The sequence below is a fragment of the Saimiri boliviensis genome, chromosome 17 (assembly GCF_048565385.1).
Source record: "Saimiri boliviensis isolate mSaiBol1 chromosome 17, mSaiBol1.pri, whole genome shotgun sequence".
In the NCBI taxonomy this organism is placed as follows: domain Eukaryota; kingdom Metazoa; phylum Chordata; class Mammalia; order Primates; family Cebidae; genus Saimiri; species Saimiri boliviensis.
The window spans coordinates 8,134,852-8,147,227 of record NC_133465.1 but is presented as its reverse complement, the minus strand read 5'-3'; the positions used below and the strand labels follow the sequence as shown (position 1 = coordinate 8,147,227).

The 12,376-nt window shown below is 48.9% G+C and overlaps 1 protein-coding gene across 5 annotated transcripts in view; it reads right to left on the bottom strand.

Annotated features, from left to right (window-relative positions):
• The window catches only part of DNAH2 (dynein axonemal heavy chain 2), a 120,523-nt gene extending 108,423 nt beyond the window's left edge, over positions 1-12,100 (bottom strand). For 2 of the 5 annotated variants that reach the window (XM_074388138.1, XM_010339803.3), the window contains exons 1-3: positions 11,971-12,100; positions 9,175-9,354; positions 1,579-1,640 (exon numbers count right to left, since the gene is read on the bottom strand). In XM_074388138.1, coding sequence (XP_074244239.1) covers positions 1,579-1,640; positions 9,175-9,340 — 228 coding nt within the window. In that variant the 5' untranslated portion in view covers positions 9,341-9,354; positions 11,971-12,100. Of the gene's footprint in view, positions 1-1,578; positions 2,196-9,174; positions 9,355-11,970 lie in introns of those variants that run through there. The other 3 variants (XM_074388135.1, XM_074388136.1, XM_074388137.1) reach the window with 2 other exon arrangements.
• Positions 12,101-12,376: the final 276 nt, after the last annotated feature.

Sequence of the window (12,376 nt, the reverse complement as noted above, 5' to 3'; positions counted from 1 at the left end):
AAAAATACTAAAAAAAAATTAGCTGGGCATGGTGGCACGTGCCTGTAATCCCACCCACTCAGGAGGCTGAGGCAGGAGAATTGCCTGAACCCAGGAGGCGGAGGTTGCGGTGAGCCGAGATCTCACCATTGCACTCCAGCCTGGGTAACAAGAGGGAAACTCTGTCTCAAAAAAAAAATAATAATAATAATAATAATAATAAAATTAAAATATTTTGTGAAAAGGCATAATACAAAACTGTAACATGATACACTTAGGATTATACAAAAACAAACTTACAAGCCTGTGCCCAAAAAGAAAATACATATCAAAATATCATTATTATATATATATTTTTTGAGACAGAGTTTTGCTTGTATTGTCCAGGCTGAAGTACAGTGTCACAATCTCAGCTCACTGCAACCTCCACCTCCAAGGTTCAAGCAATTCTCCTGCCTCAGCCTCCCAAGTAGCTGGGATTACAGGCTCCCGCCACCACACTCTGCTAATTTTTGTATTTTTAGTAGTGGGGAGTTTCACCGTGTTGGCAAGGCTTGTCTCAAATCCTGACCTCAGGTGATCCACCCACCTCAGCCTCCCAAAGTGCTGGGATTACAGGATTGAGCCACTGTGCCCAGCCAGATATATCAAAATATTCATATTAAGTGTGTTTGGGCAGTAACGCTATGAGTTTTATTTTCTCTGTTTTACTTTTCTATTCCTTCTAATTCTTTTCTTCGATAGTTATTACTTTTCTCTCCCTTTCCGAAAAATTTCAAGGCTATCACTCTATTCTTCTCACCCAGGTAACTATGGTCATGACTAAGCTTTGATGCAACTTGGAAATAAAGAAGCAGAGGTCATTTAGTGCCATTTCTCAAAGGGACTGAAGCAGCTTCTCTAAATTCTTCAGCCAAAGGAAAGAGCAGAAGGAAAGTTGGAAAGAGAATGTCTTAGAAATTAGTATCCAATTGGCTGGGCATGGTGGCTCCCGCCTGCAATCCCAGCACTTTGGGAGGCTGAGGCAGGCGAATCACAAGGTCAGGGGTTTGAGACTAGCCTGGCCAATATGGTAAAACCCCATGTCTACTAATAATATAAAAATTAGCGACTGTGGTGGTGTGCCCTGTAGTCCCAGCTATTCAGGAGACTGAGACAGAATAATTGCTTGAACCTGGGAGGTGGAGGTTGCAGTGAGCCAAGATTGTGCCACTGCACTCCAGTCTGGGTGATGGAGTGAGACTCCATCTCAAAAAAAAAAAAAGAAAAGAAATTAGTATCCAATTCGGACAATATCTTCCCAGCTCATTCAATTTGTTCAGGTATTCACCCACATGATGAAGCAGCTCATCACAGTTTGACCCAAGGTGGGGAGACAGACAAGAGAGACCTGTTCCTTACTTAAAGCCCTCCTCTCGCCTGGCGAAGGCACAGATGACTTTGTATTTTACTCAGTGAACTGAATTTGTGGTGAGTGGTAGGCTAACAGCAGAGAATGGGTAGGAGAAGAGAGAATTCCTCATGCACCATCCACAACTGACCCTTTGATTTACCAGTTATTGAGGAGGAAGATTTGCCACAGGGAAGACCCAAGCCTACCACATCGGCCTCAGGCTCCACGGATTCTTCACTCTGTGTTTGAGGTCCCTCCAACCGTGGCTCTGGGAAGAATAAAGATACAAAAAGGAGGGCATTCCTTGGAAAGTTAAACATAGTCGTCCAGGTGTGATGGCTCAAGCCTATAATCCAAACACTTTGAGAGACCGAGGCGGGTGGATCACCTGAGGCCAGCAGTTTGACACCAGCATGGCCAACATGGTGAAACCCCATCTCTACTAAAAATACAAAATTAAGCCGGGCGCGGTGGCTCAAGCCTGTAATCCCAGCACTTTGGGAGGCCGAGGCGGGTGGATCACAAGGTCGAGAGATCGAGACCATCCTGGTCAACATGGTGAAACCCCGTCTCTACTAAAAGTGCAAAAAATTAGCTGGGCATGGTGGCACGTGCCTGTAATCCCAGCTACTCAGGAGGCTGAGGCAGGAGAATTGCCTGAGCCCAGGAGGCGGAGGTTGCGGTGAGCCGAGATCGCGCCATTGCACTCCAGCCTGGGTAACAAGGGCGAAACTCCGTCTCAAAAAAAAAAAAAAAAAAAAAATACAAAATTAGCTGGGCATGGTGGTGCACACCTGTAATCCCAGCTACTCGGGAGGCTGAAGCAGGAGAATCACTACCCAGGAGTTAGAGGTTGCAGTGAGCCACGATAGTGCCGCTGCCCTCGAGCCTGGGGGACAGACTGAGACCCTGTCTCAAGAAAAAAAGGAAAGAAAAAAAAAGTGAAATGCAGTCACCCAATGATGCAGCAATTCCACTTCTTTTTTTTTTTTTTTCCGGGGGGATGGATTTCCCCAGGCTGTGCAATGGCTCGATCTCGGCTCACTGCAACCTCTGCCTCCCGGGTTCAAGTGATTCTCCTGACTCAGCCTCCCTAGTAGCTGGGACTACAGGTGCATGCCACCACGTCCGGCTAATTTTTTATATTTTTTAGTAGAGATGGGGTTTCACCGTGTTGGCCAGGATAGTCTCCATCCCCTGACCTCGTGATCTGCCTGCCTCGGCCTCCCAGAGTGCTGGGATTACAGGCATGAGCCACTGAGCAATTCCACTTCTAGGTAGACATCCATGAGACCTAAAAGCAAGGACTCAAAGGGATATTTACATTCCAGTGTTCACAGCAGCATTATTCACAACAGGCAAAAGGTGGCAACAGCCCAGTGTCCTCTAACAGAATGGATAAACGAAATGTGATGTATACATGCAGTGGGATATTATTCAGCCATCAGAAGGCATGGCGGTGCGCTTCATGCTGCAACACGGATGAACCTTGAAAACACAATGCCAAGTGGAAGAAACCAGTCACAAGAGACCACACATGGTCTGATTTTGCTTAGATGAAACGTCCAGCATAGGCAAATCTATAACGACGGAAAACAGATGAGCGGTTCCTGGGGCCTGGGGGGAAGGGGGAACCAGGAGTGACTGCTAAAAGGCAAGGCTCTGATGCAACTTAGAAGTAAAGATATAGGAGTCACCTGGTGCCAATTTCTCAAGGTGCTTCAAATGGCTTTCTTTTGGCGGGATAAAAATGTTCTAAAATTAGATAGTGGGAACATTGCCCAGCTTTGCAAATATACCAAAAACCACTGAATTGTAGACTTTAAAAGGGTGAATTTTATAGTCAGTGAATTATCTCTCAACTTAATGTAAAAAGCTGACTGGGATTGGGCGGGGTGACTCACGTCTATAATCCCAGCACTTTGGGAGACCAAGGCAGGTGGATTACCTGAGATCACGAGTTCAAGACCAGCCTGGCCAACATGGTGAGACCCTGTCTCTACTAAAAACACAAAAGATTAGCTTGGCATGGTGGTACATGTCTGTAATCCCACTTACTTGGGAGGCTGAGGCAGGAGAATTGCTTGAACCCAGGAGACGGGTTCAAGTGAGGTTGCAGTGAGCCAAGATCACACCACTGCACTCCAGCCTGGGCGACAGAGCAAGATTCTGTCTCAAAAAAGAAAAAAACGACCTGACTAGGGTAGGGGTGAGGGAATGAAGGCAGTTAGTACTAAGGTTATTCCAGGCATGCAGCTTCTGGCCCTCCATCTTCCCCCACTCCTCTTCCTACATGGAGAAGTTGAGGCCCTCAGGAATCAGCCCTTCTCCAAACCTGCTGGGCACTCAATTCTGCACGCCCACTACAGACTCCCATAAAACCCAGGGGGCTCTGCTTCTCTGCCTCCTGAACTACTGGTCACACAGGAGATTGGGGTAAAACTGGTGGGTTTCCCATCCCCAAGGAGCTGAAAGGAGGAAGGAACAAATGAGATATAACCAAAAGCCTTTAGGGAACAGGACACACCACTCTGACTTCCAGAAAGGAAAACTAACAGGGGAACGAGGCAGGAAGGCAGGAAAAGATGGAATAGGCGATTCTGGAGCTTAGTGGTAAGTGAGATAGATGATCCAACTCCCTTGGGAAAACTGCTGGCATTCAGATTCCAGACAAGAACTAAGCCAGGGGAGGCCAGGTGTGGTGGCTCATGCCTGTAATCTCAGCACTTCTCAAGGCCAAGGCAGGTGGATCACTTGAGGACAGAAGTTTGAGACCAGCCTGGGCGACATGGTGAAACCCCCATCTCTTCTAAAAATACAAAAATTAGCCAGGCGTGGTGGCACATGCCTGTAATCCCAGCTACACTGGAGGCTGAAGCGCAAGAATGATTTGAACCCAGGAGACAGAGGTTGCAGTGAGATGAGATCGTGCCACTGCACTCCAGCCTGGGTGACAGAACAAGAGAAAAATAAAATAAAATTTAAAAAGAACTAGGCCAGGGGAAGGAGACTGACACAATGTCAAGAGTAAACTGGTTTTGTCTTTCATAATACAATTGATATAAAGACTACGATTTGCCATGCCTCTAGGGTAATGATATATAATGTTCATGGACACATGCAGTAAAAAAAAAAAACAAAAACAAAAACAAAAAAAAAAAAAAAAAAAAAAAAAACCAAGCTTGAGAATGATAAACAACTCAGGATAGTGGTGACTGCTGGAAAAAGGGATTTGGAGAGGGGCAAAAAGATGGATTCACGGCTAGGCACAGTGGTTCACGCCTGTAATCGCAGCACTTTGGGAGGCCGAGATGGGCAGATGGCAAAGTCAGGAGATTGAGACCATCTTGGCCAACATAATGAAACCCCATCTCTACTTAAAAAAAAAAAAATAAGGCCGGGCGCGGTGGCTCACGCCTGTAATCCCAGCACTTTGGGAGGCCAAGGCGGGTGGATCACGAGGTCAAGAGATCGAGACCATCCTCGTCAACATGGTGAAACCCCGTCTCTACTAAAAATACAAATAATTAGCTGGGCATGGTGGCATGTGCCTGTAATCCCAGCTACTCAGGAGGCTGAGGCAGGAGAATTGCCTGAACCCAGGAGGCGGAGGTTGCGGTGAGCCGAGATCGCGCCATTGCACTCCAGCCTGGGTAACAAGAGCGAAACTCCGTCAAAAAAAAAAAAAAAAATAGCTGGGCGTGGTGGCGCGTGCCCGTAATCCCAGCTACTAGAGAGACTGAAGCAGGATAATCGCTTGAACCAGGGAGGAGGAAGTTGCAGTGAGCCAAGATCAAGCCACTGCACTGCAGCCTGGCGACAGAGCTAGATTCTGTCTCAAAAAAAAAAAAAAAAAAAAAAGAGGGATTCACTTGTTACTGTCATGATTTATTCTCACATTAGGTGGTAGGTACATGAGTGTTATTATATTGTTTTCTACACTTCTTCTGTTTTGCCTGTAACATAGCTCTATAATCCCTCAACCAAAACCCTTGCAGTCAGGTGTGTTTCGGAACTTAGAAATGTAATATAGTATGGTATGTAATCCCCGACCACTACCTCCTAGTGAGCTCCAAAACAGCACTTACTCAGACTTTTCCTATTATGAGTACTTCCGCAGTGAAACATATGAATATTTATACCAAAGTGGTTTTTAAAAGACCATAAATACTTTCGCGTCAGTTTAGGTTAGGTTTTACCACCAAATAAGTTTAGATGCCAAACTTAGGGGGAAAAAAAACCTCTCAGTTATTGCAGGTTTTGAAAATTACAGGCCAGGCGCAGTGGCTCACACCTGTGATCCCAGCACTTTGAGAGGCTGAGGCAGGTGGATCACTTCAGCCCAGGAGTTCCAGACCAGCCTGGGTAACATAACAAAGCCCCATGTGTACAAAAAAAATACATAAATTAGCCAGGAATGTTTGTGTGAACCTCTAGTCCCAGCTACTCTGGAGGCTGAGGTGGGAAGATCATTTGACTGAGACTCTGTCTCAAAAAGAAGGCCAGGCACAGTGGTTCATGCCTGTAATCCCAGCACTTTGGGAGGCTGACGTGGGCGGATCATGAAGTCAGGAGTTTGAGACCAGCCTGGCCAACATAATAAAACCCCATCTCTAGTGAAAAAAAAAAAAATAGCTGGGCATGATAGCGGGTACCTGTAATCCCAGCTGCTGGGGAGGTTGAGGCGGGGGAAGGAGACGTAGTAAAAAAGGTCGAGTTGCACCCTACAACCTTCTCCCGAAAGCCTTCTAGTACTTTTCAACCAGCTCACCCCGGCACTAAATATTTCCTGCCTTTCATTTTAACGTTTTCAATCTCTCTAGCCTATTTCAATTGTCTTCAGGAGAGTTTTCCTTGCCTATTTGGCTCTGCCTCGTGCATTTTTTTTTTTTTTTTTTTTTTTTTTTTTGAGACGGAGTTTCGCTCTTGTTACCCAGGCTAGAGTGCAATGGCGCGATCTCGGCTCACCGCAACCTCCGCCTCCTGGGTTCAGGCAATTCTCCTGCCTCAGCCTCCTGAGTAGCTGGGATTACAGGCACGTGCCACCATGCCCAGCTAATTTTTTGTATTTTTAGTAGAGACGGGGTTTCACCATGTTGATCAGGATGGTCTCGATCTCTCGACCTCGTGATCCACCTGCCTCGGCCTCCCAAAGTGCTGGGATTACAGGCTTCAGCCACCGCGCCCGGCCGCCTCGTGCATTTTTTGACACTTATTTTATCTATTAGAGATTTTGTCAAACAGGAAGGCTGGTGCCTTGAGCCCAGGAGGCGGAGGTTGCAGTGAGCTGAGATCTCCCTATTGCACTCCAGGTTGGGTGACAGAGCAAGACTCTGTCTCAAAAAAAAAAAAAAAAAATTAGCCGGGCATGGTGGCGTGTGCCTATAATCCCCGCTATTCATGAGGCTGAGGCTGAAGAATTGCTTGAACCTGGGAGGCAGAGGTTGCAGTGAGCCAAGATCACACCATTGCACTCCAGCCTGAGCAAAAAGAACTAAACTCTGTCTAAAAAAAAAAAAAGAGAGAGAGAGAGAGAGAAAATTACAAATAAGGGATTGTGAATCTATGATTCTTCTGTCTTCTTTTAATGGGAAGTAAAGAGAACTTAAGGAAGGAAATGATATTGATACCGACTCAGAAGGGTGTTTGCTCTCAAACCCACCATCTTTCACCAAGAAGTAACTTAAGCCCCCTACTATATCCAGTGGGATAGATCTCAGTCCCTCCTAACTGCAGGGATTACAGGGATTAACACTGTTAGTTTCAGGGTTACCTTGGAAGCTCAAGTCCTCTCTGAACCTCTAGGTCTGGGTTAAGGGGCAGATCAAAGGCTCCATATCAAACAATAAGAAAGCATACAGCTGGGTGTAGCTCATGCCTGGTAATCCCAGCACTTTGGGTGGCCAGGGCAGGTGGATTGCTTGAGTCTGGGAGTTCAAGACCAGCCAGCCTGGCCAATGTGGAGAAACCCCACCTCTACTAAGAAAACAAAATTAGGCCAGGCGCAGCGGTGGAAGCCTATAATCTCAGCTACTCAGGAGTCTGAGGCAGGAGAATTGCTTGAACCCAGGAGGTGGAGGTTGCAGTGAACTGATATCACACCACTAACTCCAGCCTGGGCAACTGAGCAAGACTCTGTCACAAAATAAATAAATAAATTAGCCAGGCATGATGATGCATGCCTGTAATCCCAGCTACTTGGGAAGCTGAGGCATGAGCATCACTTGTGCCCAGGAGGCAGAGGTTGCAGTGAGCTGAGATCCTGTACACCACTGCACTCCAGGCTGGGTGACAAAGCAAGACTTTAGCTCCAAAAAAAAGAAAGAAAGAAAGAAAGAAAGAAAGAAAGCAAGCAAGCAAGCAAGCAAGCAAGCTTAGAGCTGGGAGAGGCAGAAATCCTCACTGTTCAAAGGCCAACACATTCATTTTAAAGCTCCTACCCAGGCCGGGCACAGTGGCTAAAGCCTGTAATCCCAGCACTTTGGGAGGCCGAGGCGGGTGGATCACGAGGTCAAGAGATTGAGACCATCCTGGTCAACATGGTGAAACCCTGCCTCTACTAAAAATACAAAAAATCAGCTGGGCATGGTGGCACGTGCCTGTAATCCCAGCTACTCAGGAGGCTGAGGCAGGAGAATTGCCTGAACCCAGGAGGCAGAGGTTGCTGTGAGCCAAGATCGCGCCATTGCACTCCAGCCTGGGTAACAAGAGCGAAGCTCCGTCTCAAAAAAAAAAAAAAAAAAAAAAAAAAAAAAAAAAAAAAAAACAACTCCTTCCCTTCCCTCCCCAGAGGATTCTCCAAACCAAACCTCACTGCCTTCCCTCCCATCTTCCCCTACTCCTCCAAGTACCCAGCAGTCCCATTTTAACTGCCTTCACCTGAGCACTTCAGAACTCAGAAGGATAAATTTTGTACATTTCTAAGATCCTGAAACCTAGGGCAAGTTCTTAAGTCCCAGGGACTTTTTTCCCATGCCCACGCTTAATCTCTCAACCTTTAATATTAGAAGGGGATTCTATTTCTTTCCATCATGACACGCCATTATCAGTGTCAAGGAGTTCCAGGTGAAGAAGGAGGTCTATGCTTAGCCCACAGTCCTGTCTACACTGGCCAGTGCTCTCAGGGGGAGCCCAGCGATAGCAACAGCTACCAAAAACCTTCCAACCTGACTGGCTCCAGCTCAGCCGCAGGAAAGGAATCCCTCAGGTCAAAGCCACAAGAGGTGGCCTCTTTCAACTCTTTCTTCCCTCGATCTAGACTTCTTTCCTGTCGTTCTGTACCTGAACCTCCGCAGTCTACCAAGTCCCTGCCAAAATGACGGCGGAGATACAAGAGCCTTAAACAGATGGTAGAAAGCATCAGCCGGGCTTAGGATTCAAAGGGTGGCAAAACAGGCTGAGTCTCCATGGTGATGGGCTTAATGGGAGAAAAACACTATTTGTTTTGCCACCCAGGGTGAAAATGGGAAAAAGGAAGAGATCAAACCCTCTTCCGTGGGGTGGGAGCAACCAGGAACACTCAAAATAAGGAGGAAGAGGCTCAAGAAAGGACTACCTGGTGAACGGGTATATTGTGGGAAATTTTAAGACAGAAAGAACAAGTATGAGGCTGACCAGGAGGAAGACACACAAAAAAGGGACCCCGTGGCAGGGCTGCTGAACTTCATGGCTGGGGGCGTCACTTAGCCCGTTTCCCGCCCAGTAGCAGCAGAGTCTATTCCCCAGCCCTAAAATGCCTCCCTGCCCCTCTGACTTTCCCCATCCTCCATTGTTAAGCGACCTCTGCCCCAGCAAGTACCCACCAGGCTCCTCCTTGGAGAGCTCAGCCTGGGGCTCCCGCTCACTGACAGCCAGGGCGTTCCCCTGCTCCTGTGTGGCCACAGCAGCCTGTTCGGTCCCCCCTGACTGGTTTGCGCGGACGCTTCCTCGGCCACTTGATCGCTGCTGCTTCTCAGCTTTGCTGGACATCGTGCAGGCAAAACCTACAGGTACAAAGGAGTGGAGAATCCACAACCAAATCCCACCCCCAACCCAGCCCCCTGATACCAGTAGTCCCTATTAAATTCATAAATTGACTGAAACTCAAAATGATCATCTTTTCTAGTGGTACTCACACCCTGCTCCGTTAGCCACAAGGGCCCCCGTACTCCACTGTGGCCTGGGAGACCTTGCTGTTTTTCCCTAGGATATCCTACTGTCTTCAGGGCACTGGGCTAAAAATCAAAGTCAGTCCCTCAAGGCGTAAGGAATAAATGGGAGTTAAAGATAATGGTCAGGCCAGGTGCGGTGGCTCACACCTGTAATCCCGGCACTTTGGGAGGCTGAGGTGGGTGGATCACCTGAGGTCAGGAGTTTGAGCCCAGCCTGGCCAACAGGGTGAAACCCCATCTCTACTAAAAATACAAAAAGGCCGGGCGCGGTGGCTCAAGCTTGTAATCCCAGCACTTTGGGAGGCCGAGGCGGGTGAATCACGAGGTCAATAGATCGAGACCATCCTGGTCAACATGGTGAAACCCCGTCTCCACTAAAAATACAAAAAATTAGCTGGGCACGGTGGCACGTGCCTGTAATCCCAGCTACTCAGGAGGCTGAGGCAGGAGAATTGCCTGAACCCAGGAGGCGGACGTTGCGGTGAGCCGAGATCGTGCCATTGCACTCCAGCCTGGGTAACAAGAGCGAAACTCCGTCTCAAAAAAAAAAAAAAAAAAAAAAAATACAAAAAATTAGCCAGGTGTAGTGATGCGTGCCTGTAATCCCAGCTACTTGGGAGGCTGAGGCAGGAGAACTGCTCGAACCTGAGAGGCAGAGGCTGCAGTGAGCTGAGATAGCACCACTGTACTCCAGCCTGGGTGACAGAGTGAGACTCCATCTCAGAAAAAAAAAAAAAAAAAATGATGGCCAAACAGACACCCCACTAATGAGGATTTAGAGCCTATATCTCTGCCCCGAGGTATGAGAACATAAGATAATCAGGAAAAGATCTATCCAACTGAAGTGTGGTTGCCCAAACCGTCAATCACTCTACCCTCCAGGACCATGGACAAGTGAGAGAGCCCCAAAGAAGGGAACTCTGCCCCCATCCCCCACCCTTTGTCACTCTTCAATCATTCAAGCAAACCAAGACGATTTTCCTATGTATCTCTTTTCCTCCCAAGTTAAATGGAAAAATGCTCCTCCCAACCACACTAAAATCTGCAACATCTGTAAACAAAGAAAAATGGCATTTGCCACGTCTCTTTGGCTTTGAATTCCTGAGGGGTAGGAACTCTGTGTGTACTGAGGTCTCAGCACAGTTGGCTGAGGAACTCTGTGCTAACTGATAGGTCAGGATCATTTATTTGACTCCAAATGCCCTGAGAAGATTAGAAGCAGCAAAGACAAAAGTCATCCAATAAGCTCACACCTGTAATCCCAGCACTTTGGGAGGCCAAGGCAGGTGGATCACCTGAGGTCAGGAGTTGGAGGCCAGCCTGACCAACATGGTGAAACCCCGTTTCTACTGAAAATATCAAAAAAATAGCAGGGCATGGTAGTGGGCGCCTGTATTCCCAGCTACTCAGGAGGCGGAGGCAAGAGAATTGCGTGAACCCGGCAGGCAGAGGTCGCAGTGAGCGGAGATCTGCCACTGTACTCCAGTCTAGGCAACAGAGCAAGACTCTGTCTCAAATTTGTAGGCAACCCCCATTTCCACCTGCAGGGTTCAAGCAATTCTCCTGCCTCAGCCTTCCGAGTAGCTGGGACTACAGGAACGCACTACCGTGCCCAGCTAATTTTTTGTATTAATAGTAGAGACAGGATTTCACCATGCTGACCAGGCTGGTCTCGAACTCCTGACCTCATGATCTGCCTGCCTCGGCCTCCCAAAGTGCTAGGATTACAGGTGTGAGCCACGGCCCCCAATAATAAATTTCAAATTGTGTAACGAGGAAAAAGGAATTGGGGCACGAGGAAGGCCACAGTGGTGCCTCTCTCAGAAAGGTAAATGGCAGGAAGCGGGCATCTCAGGCAGGTGCTCAGAATCCCAAGGGCAAAGTCTGAGACGCTGAACACTCTCTTTTCATTCAGCTGCAGCCTAACGCCACCTGTGGCTCTCCTTCCTCATCCCCACAGGCTGCCACCGGCATTGATCTCAGGTTATGAATTTCAAACTCGAAGGATTTGTACTTTGCTCCAAGGAGAAACGTTCTGTTAGGCCAACAAATCAATAAAGCAAGGAGGCTTCCTCCATCAGTCTCCAGGGAAGCATCAAGCTGAGCTTTCCTGCCTCAAACAGGAGCCCGAGGCGCCTGCACCGCGGGGTTCACCCTGAGATCCCACACCGCAGGCCCCAGGAGGAGCTGCTCTGCTGACCCGGGGCTCACTCTATTACTAGGAAATACCGCAGGGGCCAGGCTGTCTCCTTAAACTGGTTACCAGCAGGCGAATTTCCCCCGACAATCGCCTCTCCTCCCAACTGTCACAATCACAACTGCCCCTCCTCCTCCGCCTCCCTCCACAACTGCCCCTTCTTCTCCCCAACAGCTGTCCCTTCCTACTTCGACACTAGTGCCCCTTCTCCCCATCACTCCTTCCCACCTTCCCTCTGTCCCAACACACACCTCGCCACGCCGACCCTTTCCTCCCTAGGCCGACGGGCCACTCTGGCTAAGAAGTTGCCCGGAGCGGCCCTCTGGAAACGGCGTCTGCACGCGTTCCCAAGGCAACCCAGGGCAGGGAGGGGCGCGTGGCCGGTGCGCTGCCCCGCAGAGCCCGCCTCCTCCGCGCAGGCGCCCTGGGTCCCTGCTCCGCGGCCCCACCCCACCCAGGTCTGCGGTGCAGGGACCCGGGGCTCGAAGGCTCAGGGGCTAAGGGAAAGTGCCACATCTGACCGGCCGGAGGGTGTGGGGGGCCTGGTGTGAGGACCGAGCTGGAAGGGCTGGGGCGGGAGACAGTGAGCTACCGCTCCGCAGAACACTGAAAAGGCGGGGGGAACCTAAGCGCCCGACCCGGCGCCCAGGTCTGTGC